The 23,233-nt window shown below is 37.0% G+C and overlaps 1 protein-coding gene across 1 annotated transcript; it reads right to left on the bottom strand.

Annotated features, from left to right (window-relative positions):
- Positions 1–392: 392 nt before the first annotated feature.
- Positions 393–22,650, bottom strand: LOC140146495 (ER membrane protein complex subunit 8-like). The gene is made up of 5 exons (XM_072168359.1): positions 22,395–22,650; positions 16,285–16,361; positions 11,280–11,349; positions 9,766–9,860; positions 393–2,458 (listed from the first exon to the last, which is right to left on the bottom strand). Exons 1-5 carry the CDS (start codon positions 22,602–22,604, stop codon positions 2,299–2,301), a joined length of 612 nt encoding a protein of 203 aa, XP_072024460.1. The 5' UTR covers positions 22,605–22,650; the 3' UTR covers positions 393–2,298.
- Positions 22,651–23,233: the final 583 nt, after the last annotated feature.

The raw sequence follows: 23,233 nt of genomic DNA, 5'->3' as shown, positions 1-23,233 counted from the left end.
TGTCTCAAATTGAGAAAAAAATGGATATCAGTTTTTGCATCTGCACTCTTCATTACCACATATTTCCCTGGTGGTATTTATAAGGCGACGAAAAAAAGTAACCCTGTGCTACGGGCGGACGGACCTTTCAAGTAGGGTCCGTCTGCCTTTTATTTATTTTTTTTGGAAATGACCCAAAAAATCACTAAAATCTGAAAATAATTTGCAATTTGAAAAAATACAAAAAAAAAATTTTGTTCCTGAAATTTGGTTCAGCATTCAGTTGTACAGGAAATTTTTTTTCCCAATTTGTTCAAAATCTGGGTCGGTCGGGCCTGTAGAACAGGGTTTTCTTTTTTCATCGCCTAATGGGTGTTTAGTAACGAGCATATCAAAATGAGCAGAGCACATCCTTATCTTGCAAATGATGGTACTTTATTGACTAACAACCCCAATTTAGTAAATCTATTCCCAACATGAAACAGGCATGTTTTACAGGGAGCCTGTGCAAAGAGATATGAGTGTAATTTGATTACATGAGGTGTAACATGTTGCAAAGGATTATGGGAAGGGTTCAATATCTTCTCTGGTATGTACCATTAAACAGGGCTAAGTTTCATCACATAGTGCAAGAATCAACCTTGATTTTTACATAGGAAATTTGCCTGCCACCTGTCCACCCTAATTTTGTACAGGCAAAACCTCTATAACCCCTGCAAGTTGCCTTTGATGAAGATCCTGCAAGGATCAAAAGCTGAGGCCTTTAAAATCTTTGCTGTTAAAATCCTGGATGAGATCAATTTAAAGTATGATTTCCTTAATAAAGTTTACATTTGATTAAAATCAACAGCTTAAAGGCTAAAGTGTCTATAAGGCAATGATGCACTATCACAGTGACATTGTGTAGAACAGTCGCCAATTTTGGTTACATTGTATTACTGTATTTGATGGTAGTAATTCATTCAGTGGCCGGCAGCTCATCAATTCACATATTGGGCTATTCACCTGTAGAAGGTGACACTGCTACATGAGCTAAATGGTCAATGCACATGGATTATTTTGTGTCTTTCATATTACAATTCAGCTAAAAATGGAGAATTGTGTAATCCAGTTAGATTTTACACTATTTAGCCCCTACTTGGGAATTTGTTTAGAATTCCAAAATCTTCAACATCTTTTCCAGTTTTTGAATAAAAAAGAATAATAATTGTTGAATCTGGAATATAAAAAATGTTGAATTCCAAAACCTTCCTTAAGGGAGGTAGTTTCTAAATGGAAAAGCCCATAAATGTAGGGGTTTTGCATTAATTCTCAGAAACCCTGTACAAAGAAACAAGATAATGTCATCTATGTGCAGGCTAGGTCATGTTGAACTGGTCAAGCAGTAATGACATGTGCCTCAATTCTACCCTTCATTCTACTTTGGTAGTACACCTTAAGAATTGTTAAAACCCAGTTCTAATTTTGATAAATGTAACAAAGAGTAAACCATAAACCAATTACAAGATGATGACATAATCTGTTTTGTTGCATTAGCAAAGATTCTAGGAATTAAATACCAAAAAAGCTAAATACTGACTGACACTCAACTTGATATACTGGTCCCATAACCAAGCTTGTTCCAAAAAATGCTATACCAGCTGCAGTTCCAGGACTAAAATCACAAAATGACTCCAGAGGTCTTGTGTAAGGTTTCGAGTCAGCTAGCAAGTGTTGGATATTGTTATTGTGTATTACTTTAATATCAGCTTATTAACTCAAGTGTCCTCTATCTGCAAAGTTGCAATTAGGGCCTGGAGTGTACCAGTAGGCCTAGCAGCCAAAGTGGAACTATACCATTTTTCAACCTGATATGGCAGTAATGTCACTGTGCATTTCATTGGGCACAAATCACTAGCATTCGCTCCAGAGCGCTGGCGTACACAAGCAAGCGCTTAAAGACGCCGCATAGCTCACATCACTGCCACATCAGGGTGAAAAATGGTAATCTATGTGATAGTTCATGATATGTCCAATACTCGAATGTAAGTTCATACGTTCTGGTGATAAACAATTTCTTAAAAAATCCAAAAAACCTTGAAATTTCGATATGTGACACACATCTTTATCAGGACTTCTTCTGATGAAGATGTGTGTCACACATCGAAAATTCAAGGTTAGTTGGATTTTGTGCTGAAAGTCAGTTTAAACTTTTAGAAATAGTTGATGAGATCTCACATAGGGTACAATACCCATGTCCCATGCAATTATACTACAAGGCCCCACATGGGGTATCTTTTTAAACTGAGATGGTCGTGAGTTGTTCAAGTTGACCCCCTGCTATGAGAAATCTTGTAATTCTTTATTCAAGTCTCTGTTTAGCCAGTCTAAAGTGATGTCGTCTAGATGGTTGTCAAAGTCCACCAGGTTGTGATGTGCTTTGGTTTTCAGCAGATCCCTTGCAATAGCCAGACAGGCATCCTCATCTTCCAGGAATGAACTACATGAAAACAATAGTAGTAATAATAAATGGTAGTCAAGAACAGGGGTGTGAGAGGCCACAAACCAAAAATGAGGAAAATGCTGCAAAACAGTGTAAAATCGGGGTAAAAATGCCAAATATGGGCTGAAAATAAAAGAAAAAGGCATAAATTTTGGCAACAAAAAAAGAGGAAATAGCTGAAAAGAGGAACTCTCACATCCCTGCAAGAAGACAAAGGGCTCATGTTGGAGGAAGGGGCAACTGTTTCTCACACTATTCTGTTTTCTATCAAATGGATGCAAAGATTAATTATTGTACTCGGCACTATTTGGAACCAACTCTTTTGAGCTTTTGGAAGAAATTGAGGAGTTGGAGACGATAAGTTGATTTTTCAAAAACAATCTATTGGGTTTTTTTATCGAGTGCCCATTGGTTTAAAAACATCATATCACAAGTATCTCTACTGTTCCGATTTTTTAAAACAATAAAATTTTGCTTGCGATTTTCCACAAAACACCCATCTGGGACGTTTTTCTTCAGGAAATTGGTTTTCCATGCATTTATAATTATGTGCTAGATGAAGAGGTAAACATTAGTTAGTGGTTTGCATAAGGATAACAAACTGTAATTTTGTTGTAATTTTTTTCCATTTTTTTCCTTCAAATTAACTGTGAATGATCCTAGCACTTCAGAATACATCCAGTGGTTCTCAAAAGTCGCCGGAAACTTAAATCAAATTAAAAAAAAAAAAAAGGGTTTTTTTTAATAATTTTTTCAGAAAATCGGAGTACTCCGATTTTCGGGGTTTAAACTTCGAAAATCGGAGTAACTCCATGAAAATCGAGTAGTTGTTAGGTATGGCAATATTTACACAAAACTACCCAAAATTGCTCCTGGCTCTGGATTTAGTTTCTTCATTCTCAACCAATTTCAACAAATAAGGTCTTAAATCAGAGCTAAAGAGAACAGGTATTGGCTGCTTGTTTTAATCTTACATATTTGTCTTTATTAGAGTCATGCGGTAGCATGACCAGCAAGTTTTAAAAAAAACGACTGATAAAGAAGAATAAGCAGATGCACCGCAAGACTATATTTACACGAAACAAAACGCTATTGTTCTATGATATTTTTCGCTGGGTACAAAATATATCTAAAACCATGCTAAATCTTATTTACTGTCCAAAGTGTAATATTTTAATAACTCATTAATTCAAAAAGTAATACCAATCTTACAGTCAATCCGATTATTTCATAATAAACTAACATTCTTGTTTATTTCACGCGTATTTCATAGCCAAAATTAGTGGCAAATCATAGCTAATCATACTGATATCCAGAATCTTTACGTCACTGCTACAGCCATACATGGCTGTCACTGTCGCACTACTTTTTGAGATTCACTTTCAAAATATACCCTAGCATTTTCCTGGATACCCTACATACAAATTCTGGATCCCATTCGCCAAAAAAATCAAGTTTTTCACAATTCTTTTATTCTTTCCGGACCACAGCATACATTCATATTAATAAATACTCCACTTTCACACGTCGTTATATCGAGGCGTCCACGTGGCGAAGTGGTTAAGGACATGGACTTCTAATCCACTTAAGAAGTTTTGCTCAAGTTCGAAACTTCCCATCACCTTTTTTTAAAAATGTTTTATTAACCAATTTATTGTCATAAATCAAGAATAACACCATTTCGAACATCCATTGCTATTGTGATATTATATTTTTTTCATCAAACAAACATGTTTGATTTTTATTCACATTTAGGCCTAGGGCCTACTTTCACCATGCAGATGCTTTCACCATGCCTGACGATCATGATATTTCCGAATCATTTCACATTTTGGATGCATTGTAGCCGACGGGGACCCAACTAAAGGCTGCTAGTCAGGTGTAGGAATGCGTGTATTTGGATATATGTGTGAAAAAGTATTGTTCCACTAGTATGGAAGGCCAACAGGGACAAAAACGTATCCAAAAAGAGACAACCAAATATGTAAGGCCATTAAAGTCATACGTAAAGACAAATGAGCAAAGCGGCAAAAATACCCAAATGCCTATTGCAAGGAGGGACTGTCCCCACCACCATGACCACATACACACGGAAACCCCGATAGAGAGCAGGGCTTGAAGAATGAGGGAAATTAAAACCACAAACCGCTAAAGATCACCAACAACCGCCGCTCAATAGGGATGTCAAACTGGATTGCCCCACATGGTTACAAAGAACCACAAACCGCGAATTTTGGATATCCACCTAAATTGCCCCGCGAGGCTACAAAGAAGTGTGGTTATCCAACAAGCTTAAGCTATAAATTATCCCCCCCCCCTAGAGACTACAGGGCTTGAAGAATGAGGGAAATTAAACCACAAATCGCGAAAGACCGCCAACAACCGCCGCGCAATAGGGATGTCAAAGTAGATTGCCCATAGAAATACAAAGAACCACAAACCGCCAAGTATGGATACCCAACCAGTTTAAAAGACAATATAGCCACCGATAGAGGATAGGGCCTGAACAAGTAGAGAAATTAAAACCACAAACCGCGAAAGAACGCCAAAAACCGCCGCTCACTAGGGATATCCAACTAGATTGGCCCACAGGGCTACACAGAACCACAACCTGTGAAATTTGGATATCCAACAAATTAAAACCACAAACTGTGAAAGACAACCAACAACCGCCGCTCAATAGAGACATCCAGCTAGATTGGCCCGCAGGGCTTCAAAAACCACGCACCTACAAAGAACTATCAACCGCGAAATTTGGATATCAAACTAGATTGCCCCGCAGGGCTACAAAGAACCACACACCGAAAAGTATAGTTATCCAACGAGCTTAAACTATAAATTAACCCCGATAGAGGGTAGGGCATGAAGAATGAGGAAATTAAAACTACAAACCGCGAAAAACCGCCAACAACCGCCGCTAATAGGGAAATCCAACTAGATTGCCCTTGCAGGGCTACAAAGAACCACACACCGAAAAGTATAGTTATCCAACGAGCTTAAACTAAAAATTACCCCCGATAGAGGGTAGGGCATGAAGAATGAGGGAAATTAAAACTACAAACCGCGAAAAACAGCCAACAACCGCCGCTTAATAGGGAAATCCAACTAGATTGCCCCGCAGGGCTACAAAGAACTATCAACCGCGAAATTTGGATATCCAACTAGATTGCCCAGCAGGGCTACAAAAACCACAATCATTAAAACATAATTATCTTGCTAAGTCGTGGCACTTAGACGCTTCCGTAGTATAAGCCTTGCTACATAGTTTCAATTTGAAGTAAATCGGACTCTGTGTCTCGCTGGCATCGTCAACATTGGGTATGTGTTGTCCATATTTACATTTTCTTAGTTGCCTTGAATAATTAAAGTATATTAAAATGTATATGTATCCCTATTAACATTACAGTCACGCGCGGTAGCTGTGACCAGCAAGTTTTAAAATAAACGGCTGATAAAGTTTTATCAAATTATGTACTGTCATAAATCAAGGATAACATAATTTCAAACATCTATTTTTTGTTTTTTTTTGTACTTCATAGCCCGATGACTTTCCAAGCTTTGAGCTGCTTGGCTACATTCATAAAAAGAAAGAAAATCCACCAAAAAAATGTTGACAACGTAAAGCAGCAAGTTTAAAAAGCCCCCACCTCGGCTCACTTTTTGAAACTTGGTCCCATTTTGAATATCAACAGCAAATCGGTGTTTTTAACGTTTAAACAATAGTATCATTGTCATTAAACGCCTACTTGTTATTCGTTTAATTCAATCATTGGTCATGAACTTAATAATTATCATAAAACAAAACATATATATAAGGATATTGGCCAAGATCAACATAATAACCTTTCTGATCGTTCCAGAATGCTAACAACTTAATATCGCATCGGCACATTAAAGATACATAACACTTCTGGAAATGTTTTAAGTTGATAATTATGACAAAGATTAAATCAGTATCTTTTACAAATGGGACCAAGTTTCAAAAAGTGAGCCGAGGTGGGGGCTTTTTAAACTTGCTGCTTTCTTTACGTTGTCAACGTTTTTTGGTGGATTAGAGTCACGCGGTAGCATGACCAGCAAGTTTTAAAAAAAAACGACTGATAAAGAAGAATAAGAAGATGCACCGCGGGACTATATTTACACGAAACAAAACGCTATTGTTCTATGATATTTTTCACTGGGTACAAAATATATCTAAAACCATGCTAAATCGTATTTACTATCCAAAGTGTAATATTTTAATAACTCATTAATTCAAAAAGTTACACCAATCATACAGTCAATCCGATTGTTTGATAATAAATAAACATTCTTGCTTTATTTCACGCGGTATTTCATAGCCAAAATTAGTGGAAAATCATAGCTAATCATACTGATATCCACAATCTTTAAATCACGGCTACAGCCATACATGGCTGTCACTGTCGCACTACCTTTTGAGATTCACTTTCAAATATACCCTAGTATATTCCTGGATACCCTACATACAAATTCTGGATCCCATTAAGCCAAAAAAATCAAGTTTTTCGCAATTCTTTTATTCTTTCCGGACCACAGCATACATTCATATTAATAAATACTCCACTTTCACACGTCGTTATATCGGGTCGTTCCCGTGGCGAAGCGGTTAAGGTCCTGGACTTCTAATCCATTTATGAATTTTTGCTCAAGTTCTAAACTTCCCACCACTTTTTTTTCTTAATGTTTTATTAACCAATTTATTGTCATAAATCAAGAATAACACCATCTCGAACATCCATTGCTATTATGATATTATTTTTTTTCATCAAACAAACATGTTTGATTTTTTATTCTCATTTAGGCCTAGGCCTAGGCCTACTTTCACCATCCAGATGCTTTCAGCATGCCTGACTATCATGACATCTTCGTCATTTAAAACACATTATCATTGGCTCTGTTCACAGTTCAATCTGAAATTATATTGCAATAAATATTATAAATTGTCACAAATTAAAATCACAAACCGCGAAAGATCGCCAACAACTGCCGCTGAATATTGATATCCAACTAGATTTCACCGCAGGGCTATAAAGAACCACAAACCGCGACATTTGGATATCCAACTAGATAGCCCAGCAGGGCTTCAAAGAATCACACACCACGAAATATGGATATTCAACAGGCTTAAACTATAAATTAGCTCCCGATAGAGGGCAGGGCCTGATAAGGGAAATTAAAATCACAAACCGCGAAAGATCGCTGACAACCGCCGCTTAATAGGGATATCCAACTAGATTGCCCCGCAGGGCTACAAAGAACGACAAACCGCGAAATTTGCATATCCAACAAGATTGCCCGCAGGCTTATCGATTATAAAGAACCACAAACCGCGAAATATGGATATCCAACAAATTAAGACCACAAACCGCGAAAGATCGCCAACAACGGCCGTTAAATTTAGATATCCAACTAGATTGCCTCGCAGGGCTATAACGAACCACAAACCGCAAAATTTGGATATCCAACAAGCTTAAACTATAAATTAACTGCCGATAGAGGGCTTGATAAGGGAAATTAAAATCACAAACCGCGAAAGATCGCCGACAACCTCCGCTTAATAGGGATATCCAACTAGATTGCCCCGCAGGGCTACAAAGAACCAAAAACCGCGAAATATGGATATCCAACAAATTAAGACCACAAACCGCGATAAAATGTAATGAAATGAAATGAAGAGCCACAAACCGCGAAATTTGGATGTGCAACTAGATTGCCCCATAGGGCTACAAAGAACCACAAACCACGAAATATGGATATCCAACAAGCTTAAACTATTAATTAGCTCCCGATAGAGGGCAGGCTTGATAAGGGAAATTAAAACCACAAACCACGAAAGATCGCAGATAACCGCCGCCTACTAGGCATATCCAACTAGGTTGGCCTGCAGGGCTACAAAGAACCACAAACCGCGAAATTTGGATATCCAACTAGATTGCCCACAGGCCTATAGATTATAAAGAACCACAAACCGCGAAATATGGATATCCAATAAATTTAGACCACAAACCGCGATAAAATGAAATGAAACGAAATGAAGAGCCACAAACCGCGAAATTTGTATTTGCAACTAGATTGCCCCACAGGGCTACGAAGAACCACACACCACGAAATATGGATATCCAACAAGCTTAAACTATAAATTAGCTCCCGATAGAGGGCAGTGCTTGATAAGGGAAATTAAAACCACAAACCACGAAAGATCGCAGATAACCGCCGCTTAATAGGCATATCCAACTAGGTTGGCCCGCAGGGCTACAAAGAACCACAAACTGCGAACTTTGGATAGCCAAGTAGATTGCCCCGCAGGGCTATAAAGAACCACAAACATTCAAACACGATTATCTTGCCCAGTCGGGTCATTTAGACGCTTCCGTAGTATAGGCTTAAATATATGCGCATTTACCAGTTCCAACTTGGAAGTAAATCGGACTTACTCTCCGTATCTCTCTGGCATTGTCAACATTGGGTGTGTGTTGTTCATATTTACATTTTCTGTACATATTTACGTTGTCTTGAATAATTAAAGTATATTAAAATATATATTGATCATTGTACGCATCAGTCACGCGTGACGACCAAGTTTTAAAAATAAACGACTGATAAAGTTTTGTTTAATTATTTATTGTCATAAATCATGAACAGCAACTTCAAACATCTATTTTTCGTTTTATGGAGCACTTTGTAACCTGATGACTATCCAAGCTTGGAGCTGCTTGGTTACATTCATAAAAAGAAAAGAAATCTACCAAAAAAACGTTGACAGCGTAAAGAAATCAGCAAGTTTAAAAAAACCCACCTCGGCTCACTTTTTGAAACTTGGTCCCATTTTGAATACCAACAGCAAATCAGTGTTTTTATTTTATTTCAACAGAATACAGCGTTTCCAACAAGATTACAAGCCTACTACACTTCTGGAAATGTTTTAAATTTATATAAATATGATGAAGTTTAAATCAATACCTTTTACAAATGGGACCAAGTTTCAAAAAGTGAGCCGAGGTGGGTTTTTTAAACTTGCTGATTTCTTTACGTTGTCAACGCTTTTTTGGTAGATTTAGAATATACAGGGGTGAACACAACTGGTACCTTAATTTTTTGGCTTTATTATTGTAGTTGGCCATTTAATTGGACTGAGACCAATACTTGCCTTTGTAATGATTCACCTCTAACTTGTAATCTTGTGAGGTGTATACATGCAGCTTGCAGCATGCATCACAAATTTGCACCTTGAATCTTTTGTAAGTGTTAAATTTGTCCGTGATATTGCTGAGACCAATACTAACCTTTGTGATGACTTCACCTTCCACTTGTTATCTTGTGGAGTATATAGCTTGAGTACTGTCTGGTTGCAATCTAACGATATCTTTGTATTATCAATCTGAAATGAATTAGAAGCAATATTGGTGAAATCTATTGACAGCTTTGCAGCAGGTTTCGCATAATAAGGAGTCTGCGCATCCAGGGACTCCTTATTTTTTTATTTTGGCCATTTTGGACGCCCTAAATCACAAGTTGAAAGTGACCAAAGGGTCCGATAAAAACTGTATGGACTCCTTAATTTTACAATTGCACGGTGGCGTAAGACAGTATAAGAATCGTATAAAAAATAAAAAGATCAGTAAATCTTCCGAATCGCCAAAGGCCAACAACAATAATAATTTTGCTGGAATATTTGACCAGTTCCAAAGTTTAGAACTTCGGACAAATGGACTCCTTAAATTCTCATTGGACCCCTTAAATATTGGTTTTGCAGGTACCAAAGGGTCCAGAAAACTAAATTGGACATTTGATTTTTTGTGCTCACCTCATGCTACCCCTGTTTTGCAGTCATTAAATGTAATTCTTATATAATGCTTTTCAATAGTCTAGAGCTCTTTGTGTTTGTGTCATGCGTGAGTGTCTATTTCCCTCAAGTAAACTCAATCCATAAGGCATTAAGGTGCATTGGTGTGCGGTGATTCCAGTTCTAGCCCTGCTGCAGTCCCTCTTTGTTCTAGTTATGAAATAACTGAGCTAACTTGTGCTAACTTCTGTGCCAGAGACTAACTGCTTATTGTCTCACTTACCAGGACAACAACTCAAGGAGCTCATCCTGGCTGTGATGGTTTATTGTGGTATGTATATGGTATTGGCTTCTTAGCTGCAAGGCCCTGTTTGTTCCTAAATTCTATGGTGTGTTTTAATTAATTATAATCCTTATTCCTGTAAAGTGTGCAGAGGCTTGTGGGTTTATATGCCAGTGCGTAGTGCACTTTACATGTTGTAAATCACTGTGCTTTTTTAATATTATTTTGTATTCACTTATAGCCCATAGAGCCATTTGCACTTAATAATGTAAAAACCTGTGTATTGCACATCTCCTTCTCAACCGATGGGAAATAGAAGTGTTACTTGCTGTACATATTGTGGCTTTAACAATTACTCCTTTATATTATTACCGTAACGACTCGGGTATAAGCCCACACCCCTAAATGGCAGATTTCACTTCATAAATAGGGGTGGGCTTATAACCGGGGAAGGGCTAGTGCATGAATTTAAAAATAAGATCAATCATCCCCCATTTGTATATGTCCAATGTACCAGTAATTTCTATCATCTATGTCAATTTCTTAAAATTATAAGTGTGGAATGCTAATTATCAACTGATATTTTTCATTAATTTGATTTAAGAACTTGGCCAAAATTTAGTAATGGGCTTATACCTGAGTGCACCCTTGTTCCCAGAATGTTTTGAAAAATAGGGGGTGGGCTTATAGCCGAAGGTGGGCTTATACCCGGGTCCGTTACGGGTACTTACCATAAATAGGCATGCCTCGCTGCAATTTTCATGTATTTTTTCAATAATCTTCAATGCTATTGTGTTAGGACTGAAATGAAAATGGACAAGAACAGTTACATAACATGCTAGTGTGCCTGAAAAGCTGTGCACTATTGAACATGTAGGTAGAATTGGCAACTATCTGCTCAACAATCATAAGCAAAGCTGCCACCTAATATTCAAGGTATGGAACTCATTTTAAGGGCTCGGATAGCAACGTTTGCACAGTCATTTTTGTAGGAAGCGGAAGCACATCAGACACATCAAATTACATTCTGAATAGGAGCAGGCATAAGAATGATCTATTCTAAAAAAAATGAACATTGTAAAAAAACCCTGAAAAGTAGCGTGAACATGTCCATGTCTTAAGCATGCTCTCTGTCAGTTCTGTTAACTGTATATCTTTAGTCAGCTCCTGGATCTTGTGGAGAAGACATTGATGGTTGACTGACAACCCCAGACACCATTCCTTTCTCTTAACCTTCTTTGATTTACTGGGTGAGGCTGAGAACTTGGCTGGTTGTTGATTTGCCAGGGCCGAAATTTGTATTACGGTATATCACAAATTTAAACAAGAGCACCAATGGTGCTGTAGCTCAATTGTTTCTGGATATATAGGCATGTCATTGGAACTAATATATAATTATGTTATTGGCATCATTGTATTGTAGGTGCATAATATCACAACTTATTGTCGGCTACCATATTCAGCATTATTATTATGGACTGCGCATTTACCTAGATAGAAACAATGAATGAATAACAAGAATTTGTACTATAAACTTATTTTGACACCAAAAGGTGCTGGATTCACTGGACTAAGAAATTTTCTCCAACCCCAATGTCAAAAAGAAATCTATGCCACTGTCAATGATGTATATTTTGGTTTCTTATTAGGACATGAAGGGGAGGATTTCCAATTAAGGTGGTACAGGTGTTTAATAGAAACCCAGAAATCATCACTATATCAAAATGTGTTTTTTATTATTATATTAGTACATACATGTACTTAAGATACGATAATACACTTTTAAATTACAAATTATGTTTATGCAAATTGGATTTTAAAAAAGCTCTGAAAACAATGTGTTTTTATTATTTTCTTTGTTTTTCTTTATTTTCAAATACATTTTTTTAGACTATTTCCTAGAGCTTGGACCTACAATCAAATTGAACTGGGACATTGATCATGTTTATAGAAATATTTAGTCAAATTAATTTACACAATTTGGTACATACATTATTACAAAAACACAAAACCCTGATGTTAGCAGAGGTCCATGATATCTTCGCAAGTTCTTTAATTTGACACCTCATGTATCTTAATAAGACATTATATAGTGGAGCTACATTTTATTACTTTACAGAATTTTCCCTAATTAAATATGCAAATTAGCTAATTAATATGCTTAACATTTGAGTTAAAGTATTTTTTGTTTATATCAGTTACTTTGTACCAAGTTTAGAATTTCTGTGATCTTCACACAAAAACCGATTACACCTGTCTCACCTTAATATAAAGCAGGGCCAAATTTTTACGAGCTGCATAGTCAATAAGATAACAATAATGTTAATTGGACCAGGCTTCCCGTTAGTGTCGTCATTGCATCCAGACGCCGTATTTTACAAATTTGGGCGCAAGTTCACATGGCTAATCAAGTATTTTGCGTCCATGTCACATGCATGTGGACGAAGACAAAACTTCGAAATTTTATCACTAATTGATGATAAAAATAAGAATTTTTATTCTTTTATATTTTTAAGATAATAAAAGCCCCAAAATTTTGACCCACCTGCTAAGAATTGAAGTAAATTCTGCAATATTTGTAAATGCAATGTCAGGAAATCATGCACTTTTTGCATGCTTTCCGAACGATCGCTGTTTCATGGCCTGGGGAAGTCCCGATTGATTTGTTTACAAGCAAGTATACACTAGACTGAACATGTGCCGCTAACGTGCGGTTAATGTTTATTTAATTATTTATCACAACCTGACAATATTCAATTTTTAATATTTTAAGTTTATTTTCTCATAAATAATCTAGGTTTCCTTTATTAGTATTATTGTTACGATGAATAAAAGCAATTTTAAAGACAAAATTCAAATGATGTCCCCTTTTTTGTATTATTTGTGGCAGCGCGCTAGTTTTAGCTTTGTAGCACAACAACACGTTAATTTAAAAAAAGAAATGCGGAAGTAAAATTACGAACGAAAATTTGTTAAAGATTGACAGACTTTGCTCATGTTTTTGCACCTGTTTTTGACCATGTTTCGGACCAAAACTGACACAGAAATGAGAAAAATTACCATAGCGAATGGAGATGGAATATCACGGCGAAAATGCACTTTTATTTATTTTTAACAATCAACATTTGATGAGGTGTAGACCCGGGGTACGTGTGTATCGTCATAATCGTGAATTTCAGATGGACGCTTTAAAAATCTGTCTGGACGCAAGTTTTTGCAACCTCGTCAGCAAACTTGCGTCATTACGGACGCACATTTTTAAAACCTTAACGGGAACCCTGAATTGGACCATGTACTTATCTTGAAGACAAACATCTGGGTGAGAAGGAAAACTATAAACAATTATATTGAGGGTTTAGGACCATACACTGCAAACCCATAGTGCCTATATTTCAGCAAATCGACTAGAATTGGTTTGGTAGTAACAATGAGGGATTAATTACTAAATATAGGCACACATTTAGACCACTTTTGGGGGAGTACAATGTATACCTCAAATCCAGAGAAGATCAGACCTCAAATGTACATGTAGTTGATAAATAGACTCAAAATTAGACACTATAAGCCCAAAACAGCATAGGGTGCATTTTACACATGGGTGGCTCTAGAATAAGAAGCAAACATGGGTATCATTATGGGCTCTTATAAATCATTGCAAAGGAGCAATTTGCAGTTCAGTGAATTGCTAGCAATTAAAATAAACATGGATTTCAATGGTGATGTTATTAATAGTATTATTTGAACAGTAATTTTACATATAGTTGTACAACAATCAACATTGAATAATAGTTAGTGATCTTCAGAAAAAGTGTATTTAAACAAAACATTTGGGCTGGTAAATTGGGAGCTAGCAGACCATGAATGTGTCTATAATAGTTTCCATATTTTGTCCAGTATCAGTTTAACAAAGGCTAATACTCTATTCATATCTAAGGCGCACCATTAGATTTCCAGGGGGATGGGAGTTTTTGAAAAAAAAAACTTTGCCCACTAGTGAGGAAAAAAAAAAAAAAACTTTGCCCACTAGTGAGACAAAAAAAAAAAAAAATTTTGCCTCACTGATGAGTAAAAAAAAAAAAATTTCCCCACCCAACTTTGTATACAAATTTACATTGAAATTGAAAAAAAAATAACTTTGCCTTGAAATTTGCGAAAAAAAATTTTGTGCTCTTGGAGGCGAAAAAAAAAAAAATTCCGCCGCCTTCGGCGGTGCAAAAAAAAAATTATGCCTGACCCAAACTCCCATGCCCCCCCCCTGAGAATCTAATGGTGCGTCCCTAATCTCCAATACTAGAAGTTTTGCTGAATTTAGACGTTCTGGGTTTGCAGTGATAGCTGCTCCATAGACATTTGGGTAATTTCTGCATTCTATATTTTACACATTTTACACCTGGCAGCTATTGCAGATAGGGTTTTCTTGCCCTAACCCCCTAATGTGTACTTTATCTCTTATACACAAAATTGTAAAAACACATACCGTATTTCGTCAAATAAACGCCCCCGGGGGCGTTACATTTTCCCAAGGGGGGGCGTTTATTAGAGGTCATTTGTAGCACAACAATTCCCGTTAAAATCATTAGGTAAGCTTAAAAGTCACGCTAAAATGACGAACTATGACCTTTTGACACTGACTTTTGACACTGACTTTTGGTTCACTTCCGGGTTTCGGATGCAGATTATTGACTCTATTATCAACCATGTGAGCAACTTGGTAAGCTTACTACACAAGATAGGATGGAAATATCGTAATTTTTGAAACATCTTGGTTGAAAAAAGTGGTGGGGGCGTTTATTTGAGGGGGGGGGCGACTATTTGACGAAATACGGTATCTACATGTAGGGTTAGGTGCTTTATTTTTAAGATTATGTACAATATAGAATGCAGAAATGGTCAAATGTCTATAGGGTAGCTATTGCTGCCAGATAAGACCTTCTCCATATCATTACAACTTTCCCAACATGTTTGCCTGGCCTAATTAATTGTATTTAATTAGCTCTCAGTTTATTTACTCAGTATTTTATGACTGCTAAGCCTTTATAGTTGTTTACTGGTCCCTCCCAATTGGAAACATTACACATATTAGCACATAGTAGAACCATTGAGTTATTAGTTGGCCTTGCCGAATGTACGGCAAAGCAACCCTGAAAAGCAAACATTGAAGCAATTAAATGCAACATCTCTTTTACAAAATGCACCAGCATCGCCAGATCAAGGAGTTTGTACAGTGTTTGTAATATGATCAGCATGACAAACAGTCTGCAAAGGAGACTATTCTCTGAAATTTTATACAAATTTTCATAACAAAATGCTCCAAAAATCACACTTCCGGTCCGAATTTTTCTAGCTAAATAAGTAACAATCATGCAAAGATCGCTCCCTCAAATTACCAGCTCCATTACTCAAACGATGTAGCAAGAGAAAGTAAAAAACATAGAGAAATCTGGATCATGCCTATAGCCTCAATTTGCTTGCAAATTGAGCTAAAAAATCAAAAATATTTGGATGTCAGAAGGATATTCCTAATCCTTGTATTCAGAATGCAATTTGGTATGTCTGAAGTGCTCTTGTGTCTCACAAAAAATACTGTGCAAACGTTGATAACTGATTCCTTAAAAAGAAACAAAGTCCTGAAAAAAGCTATTCATTTGAGTGTATAATCACAGCAGAGAACCAATCACAGCAGATTGACTTTGTTGCTATGGGAATATTGGCTCTAACTGATATTTGTTAACTTACATTGAATCTTTGAGGTGCTCGTTGCCATGGTAATAACCAGCTATGGTGAGTCCATTTGCTTGACAGTATGAATCAATCTGCAAAATTTTAACATTTTAAAGGAGAATGGTTAGATTTGTTTTTGCATGCTGTACCTTACATAGCTTTACTACTACCACTCAGTTTGGGATAAAAGTAATTCCTGCCTTACCTGAATTTAGAAGGAACCAGGACTCACTTTAGTCGAAGCAGGACACACTTTTGGAAATAGTAACAGTCAGAATTTAAGCCAAAATGGTCTAATTAGAGAATAAAGGTATTGTTTTTAGCCCCTGGAGTGCACCTATCGTCTCATATAACACGGGAGACATCATTATTTTAAGTTTTTTTTTTTCGCCAAAAATAATGATGTCGCCTGAGACGATAGATGCACAACAGCGGCTAAAAACAATACCTTTATTCTCATTCTTAAACACATCAATTCAAATAAAAATATCATACAAATTTTAATCAAATTAAATCTACATTTTGCAAGGAATTACCTAGGGCTTAAAATCGATCAGTCTCGTTGTTGCTGTGCGCCTCCGATTGGTCCAAACAGCGAGTATGCGTTGGCGCTTTGCTGCTGACCCGTGTGATATCGTGTCATATCACACAGGTAAAACTGGGTAAAACCAATAAGATTGCAGGAACGTTCTCAAGTGTTTAAGAATGTCTAATGGTACAGTTCAATACGGCTATAGTCCGCTATACTTTCAACAATAATACTATGTAGCTCAAATTCTGACCTGACATTGCAGAGCAACTCCGTTTTGGTACCCGCTACACCATTTCTTATTTCTTGAGTATCTTAATTTTTATACACTGCATGGTGACGAGCGGTGGTTCAGGACAAAAAGTGTAGCCTGGTGTTGTAATCTCAATGGGCTACAGTAGGCATCTCATGACCTGTTGCCTGCTTATTATTATTACCCAGGGCTGGTACCAGCATTGTGCAGCAACAGCAAAAACATGGATCTCATACTTCCCTAAAAGTTGTGGTCGATTCTGTATGAGATCATGTGATACAGATTTCAGGGGAGTAATGTAGGGCAAGATCTGGGCTGCTGCAATCCAAGATGATGATTCACAAATTTCCGTCTCTCACACAGCATAAAAATAACGATACATAATGCTTTCATTTTGGCAGATGCTTTTTATAGCTATTAGCAGAGAGCAAATTAAGGGATTATAAAAAATGTGCGAAAGTCAAAATCTACAAAATCGCATACGGTGCACGTCGTGTGTGCCGGGTATGAATTTTTTAGAGGTCTGTGCATCGGTTATTTTGAGGGCATTGTGAAAAATCTAAGCATTTTGCCTTTGGAACCAGCAAAATGTTTAGATTTTTCACAATGCAATTAATTACCGGTACTATATCACTTTCTGTGACTGTTGTATGTTGAAAAACATACGTTTCAGCTAAAGGCTCACCGATTTACAAACCAATTATGTGAAAATGATGACAAAAATTATGGTAAATGTTCTATTGTTTTTCTTACTCATATTTATAACAGTATTAAAATAACATGGCTTCACACACTGAACATTTTTTGGTTTATAAAAAGTCCTTCATTGTAATAAGACTAGTATAGTTGCACCCTATTCGGGATCGCTCCGGGACGTCGATATCAGGTTTGAGAACCTAGCTATACATGTTAAAATGCAGGGTTTTTGGAGCCCACACTACTGCACTTTTTAATCAATGTTTTCTATGACTATCTTTCAAATAAATATAAATGTAGAATGGTCTCAACAATAGACACATTCTAAACTGCAATCCAAATACTATCGGGTGCTTGCACCGAAGGTTATTAGTTCAAATCATCCTCCAGACACGCTCCAGAAGACATGCAAATAAATGGAGTACAATACCAATCACCTGTTTAACTAGTATTGATCGAAGTAATTCTTTTGTACTCCATGTATTTGCATATATCTTCTGGAGCGTGTCTGGAGGATGATTTGAACAATGACCTTTTGTTCAAGCACTCTATTTGGCCTCTCGATCGTGAGGTGTAGTGTAGGAGAAAGTAAATTGTCACAATCTATCGTAAAAGAAACTTTAGACATGGAGAACATGTGTGCTGTCTTTGTGGGAAGTTTGTGAAGTTTGAGGTGAAGAGTTAAGTGTCCCGAGTGTCAGTGACAGTGAACGTCCAGAAACCAGCAATGCCAATCAGCCCAAAGCATTCAATATCATGATGACCGCGGCTCGCATAATTAACATGCACTGATAATGATTGTGACTGTGTTCTAGGCGAATTTGGCTGACTAGCAAATGTGTTAATTAAGGTTTGCATGGCTAACCTACTACATGTAGTCACTAACTAGCTCGTTCAGTGACCTTCACGTAGCGGTTCCGTTGTCCCACTGGCCTACTACTATAAACATAGATTGCATGGCGATCGGAGTGTTATCATGGTTATCGTCAGAGCACCTCGGACTATAGAAAAAATATTAAATTCGTGTACATCGTGTAGGTATGCCAGGCAAACCTTACGGTAACACATTTGCTAGTCAGCGAAATTCGCCTAGACCGGGGATCAAACACAATACATATATTTATATCGAAATTTCATTTTTTTCAAGAACAGGTCGGTGAAGAAAACCTACATAAATATGTTTTCTATACTTCACTTGACCCAAATACAATGTATGTGATTTTTTATGGTGATGAGACACTCATCACACATGGAATTTTAGAGGGATTTTGATAGCAGTTGAAGTTCCATTAAAAAAAAGCTGCTATCATCATGAGACTAAGATCACATCATCTAGAAACACCCCCGTAATGCTGTTTTGGGGAATTTTGCTAGCAGAATCTTTTTGATGAAAGTCGATCTTTGAAAAGATGTAACTTTGCCAAGGAAAGTGCTATGACAAAAAGGTTTTCAGTTTTGGCTTTCTTTACTCAATAAGGGCTTTAATTTGATATAAAAAACATCAGTTGCTGTCAATAATTATTGCTTTGAATTAATTCATCACCAAAATTTAAAAATCGAGAAAGGTAAATTAATTAGCAAAATAATAGATCCAGTTGGTTGTATATGATTGGTTGGCGCATTCACGTGTCAAGCGATATCGCTGGGAAGTTGAGATTTCTTCAACTTGCAAAAGCGATGTCGTTTTTGCCTCCGCGATTTGAATCGATTGATCGGCTTGACGCTCTTGAAATGTAAGTAAACATTGAGCATGCGTGAAAATTGCTTTTCTGCACATGCGATCGAGTATAAATTCAGCTTTAGGGCTTTAATTTGATATGTAAAATGATGCAGTTTGATGGCAAATTTGAATTCACCTAGCATACCTACGTTACTAACTACACACAGCGTAGTCAACGCTACTCTATCGCGATATCGTCCATATTAGTAGGGATAACCATCAAAATTTCATGTTGACCCTATTGCTACAAAAGATTGTTTCCTGAGTAGAACTAATCAACAGAAGTATTTTGGTGGTTAAATGGTCAAAATCGGTCAAAAACTTTTCGAATTATGAATTATCAAAGTTTCCCATTCTGACCGGTCATTGGAACGAAATAAAATGACAAGGTCCAAAAATAGCAGTTGGGAGCAAAATTGGCATAAGCATATATTTACCTTTATATTTCTTTATTTTAACATATTTGCAAACATGAAACAAGCATAGTGTGAAAGTATCAAAGGGGTTGCTTATGAAATGGCACTTAACTAGTCACTGGCATAACTTATTTTTTCAAACCAAGGCATTGAAATCATGCATTAAGAGGACATTTGCCAAAAATCATCCAAGATAGCCGATATGGCACAAAATCAAAATTGCACTAAGTAGGTGAACTTTTTTTTCACAACCAAGAATTTCAATGTTATTGGGTTTAATATGAGCAATTAGTAGGTGTATGTAAACCAGGGTTCACAGTTTATCGCGTTTTCGCGTCCAGGACGCTTTTTGAACTCACTGGACCCGGAAAAAGTAAGATTATGTAACCTGAATGGGTCCAGCAGGCTGTGTTTGGACCCGGAAAAAATCCCATCCAAGAAATAGAAAATGTCATCATAGATCGTCGTTGTGCCATAACCCAGCTCTCAATCGGCTCACACCACATTTTTAAACAACTTTTCATTCATAAATTACATACATGTACAATTACAAAAATCGCTGCAACATGATACACACCTCATCGCTATTTTATGCACAGATATTTGATCAGTGATACGAGGGGAACTGTGGAAGAGGTTGACTTGCGATATTTTTTCGGATCGTGCAAATATTATGTTACAATAATACTGTCAACAAAACAGGATCATTTCCTGGTGACATCGCGAAAACACGTTTTTGCAGTAGTTGTATATTTCAACCGAGCAAATATAACAAAATAACCAAATAATTAGATGATTAAAGTAGTGCATGTTATTAGGTAGTAATTGTAGTTCTTTATGAGAAAGTAGGCCGATCGCGGCAAGTCTCTTTTTACCCAGTAATTTGACTCGACTTTGGTAAGTTTTGGGTGCCGAATTCGGCATACTTTAATATTTATCGTTTGCGCCAGTACTGAAAATACATTTCCGGGTGTTTCTGAAGTTTCGTACATAAGTACAATTTGGACCCACAAAAATCAATTTGGGACCCGCAAATTTCAACTAAATGGGATCTGAATGGGTCCAGCATAAAAAAGTGGACCTGGTTATTTGAGAGCAAACTGTGAACCCTGATGTAAACAAAATCTTAAGTTTTGAAGGTCATTGACTCATTCACAACAATAGAGATTATCTTCATCATGCTCATGTGTATTCCTGTAGTATTCCTCATTCAAACCAAAGTAGCACTCAATACATTATGAGTATCTTTGTTCAAACCAATTCAATGCTTGACCTCGGAGTTACCTGCATGACTATCGCGGGCTATTTTGAAACAGTTATGGTTGCACATTCAGGTACTTCTTTTGAAAGTCCTAAACAAGGTATAGCCAGCAGCAAGTTGTAGATGTTATAGGCCTAAATATAAGAAAACGTTTAGGGTTAAGATCAGGTGAACAATACATCGAATGAGCACGAAACTTCACATTTATGTTCAGAAAGGTGTCTTCTTAACATGATTTGAAAGGAATATAAAAATTCCAAAGGAAAGCTGGTGATTTAATTTGTAACTCGAGATCTACTTGTTCAATTTTTTAACCTTTTTACAGAGCAGAGGGTATGATAGAGGTATTACTGGCAACTCTGCCAAATTACAGCTCAGTAGGCCACGTTTTTCACCTGATCTTACTGATTTGAATATTTTGTGCCATTCTTGAGCAGTGCTAAACTCAGCCACTGGCAATTAAGCGCACTGGCTGTGGCGATGGACCAATTTTGACTCGCACTTACAGAAAAACAAAATAAGTTATGTTGCTGTAATTTGCAAGATAGTTACAAAATATAATTGGCAGTAACTTCCCCAAATTTTACAGAAAAATATTGAAAAATAAAAGAATGAGATCAATTTAGAAATGTATGTGCAAGCAGTGCACAGTTGAGCTCCCTGCATGTCTATGGGAGTGTTCTAATCAAGTTGACTTGATGGTTCATTGGTCATCCCTAATATTAGTGAGGCTATCTGCGTACAACTGCTTACTTAAGTTACTACGCACTGCCACGCAAAGAGTTTGTTCAACGATGTACACGTTCTCCACAAAGCCAGACAGGGCCTCCTGGCCCTGCCGGTTGAACACCTACTCAAACCAAGCCTCGTCAATCTCGCATACTCACTCTGATTCATACCAGATCATCACTTGTGCAAAGGACTGTTATAAATATTCATATTTCCCCAAAACTATAATAGACTGGAACCAATTACCACAATCAATCATCAACATTCAAGACTCAACCAGCTTCAAAACAGCTGTGCAAGAATTCCTCAAGCAAGACTAATCACCTACGGGCGCACACCAATTCCTGCTCGTATTGTTCCGCACGGAGCGTTGTGCAGTATCCACACAGATACAGATACAGATACACGAATTTGATCATTTTTCTATACTGTAGCTGTATACTACTGTAGACTGTACTAGTCTAGTGCATGATGAGTGTAGACTGTACAGTACTACTATTATACTTATTAACATGACTAACCTGCACAAGTGCCACTTCTAACATTGGCGCTAAACCTATAGATAAGTGGAACATTGGTACACTGTCGACGAACTGCAATGTCTTGTTTTCTTTTAGTTTCTTCTTATCAGCAAGTAATACTCCATTTACTGCTCGATGCGGGTATTTGACAGCATGTAGCAGAAGCTTACAATACGCCCGATTGTTCATTCTTGTTTCGGTCGCCGCCATACTTACTCCTTCCGTAATGCAAATTGGGAAATTCCTTCTGCGTGTACGAGCACCTCCGTATTCACAGATCGTGGAGTGCTACATGGGAGTTAATTAAGGGTTTACCGTCGTAACTAAACCATTCGATCAAATTTTTTTAAATTGACATATTTTGTACATTAATATGTGTAGATAATAAATCAGTAAAAAAACAGGGGGTGCCGGACCTCACTTTTGAGCTACAGCCGTTTTAAAAGAGGTGTACATTTGCAAAAATCTCTGTACACGTCAATGGCAAAATCAGCCATTTTCTCAAAATAGACAACCTTTTGCGTTGTAGAAAAAAATTGTATCGATAAATTTTTTTTAATTTTATATATGTTATGAAAAATAAAAGCTCTGTAAATCGCGCCAAAAAAATTTGGGGTACCGGACCTTGTTTTCGCGTAAATTGACCAAAATAGGTCAAAAATGCATTTTTTCTGCGACACCATGCGTAGTTAATTGCGTACATGGATATTTTGGTGCGTACCAACGCGCTGGTATACACGCGCGATCTGATGCCGGATAAGCGTTCGTTTACGCATATGGCCACAAAAAGGAGTTGTCTGTTTACGCAGGAAAGTTTTCACTGTAAAAAAGTTACCTAA

The sequence above is a fragment of the Amphiura filiformis genome, chromosome 2, assembly GCF_039555335.1.
Source record: "Amphiura filiformis chromosome 2, Afil_fr2py, whole genome shotgun sequence".
NCBI classification, from domain to species: domain Eukaryota; kingdom Metazoa; phylum Echinodermata; class Ophiuroidea; order Amphilepidida; family Amphiuridae; genus Amphiura; species Amphiura filiformis.
This window is presented reverse-complemented; position numbering and strand designations above follow the sequence as displayed.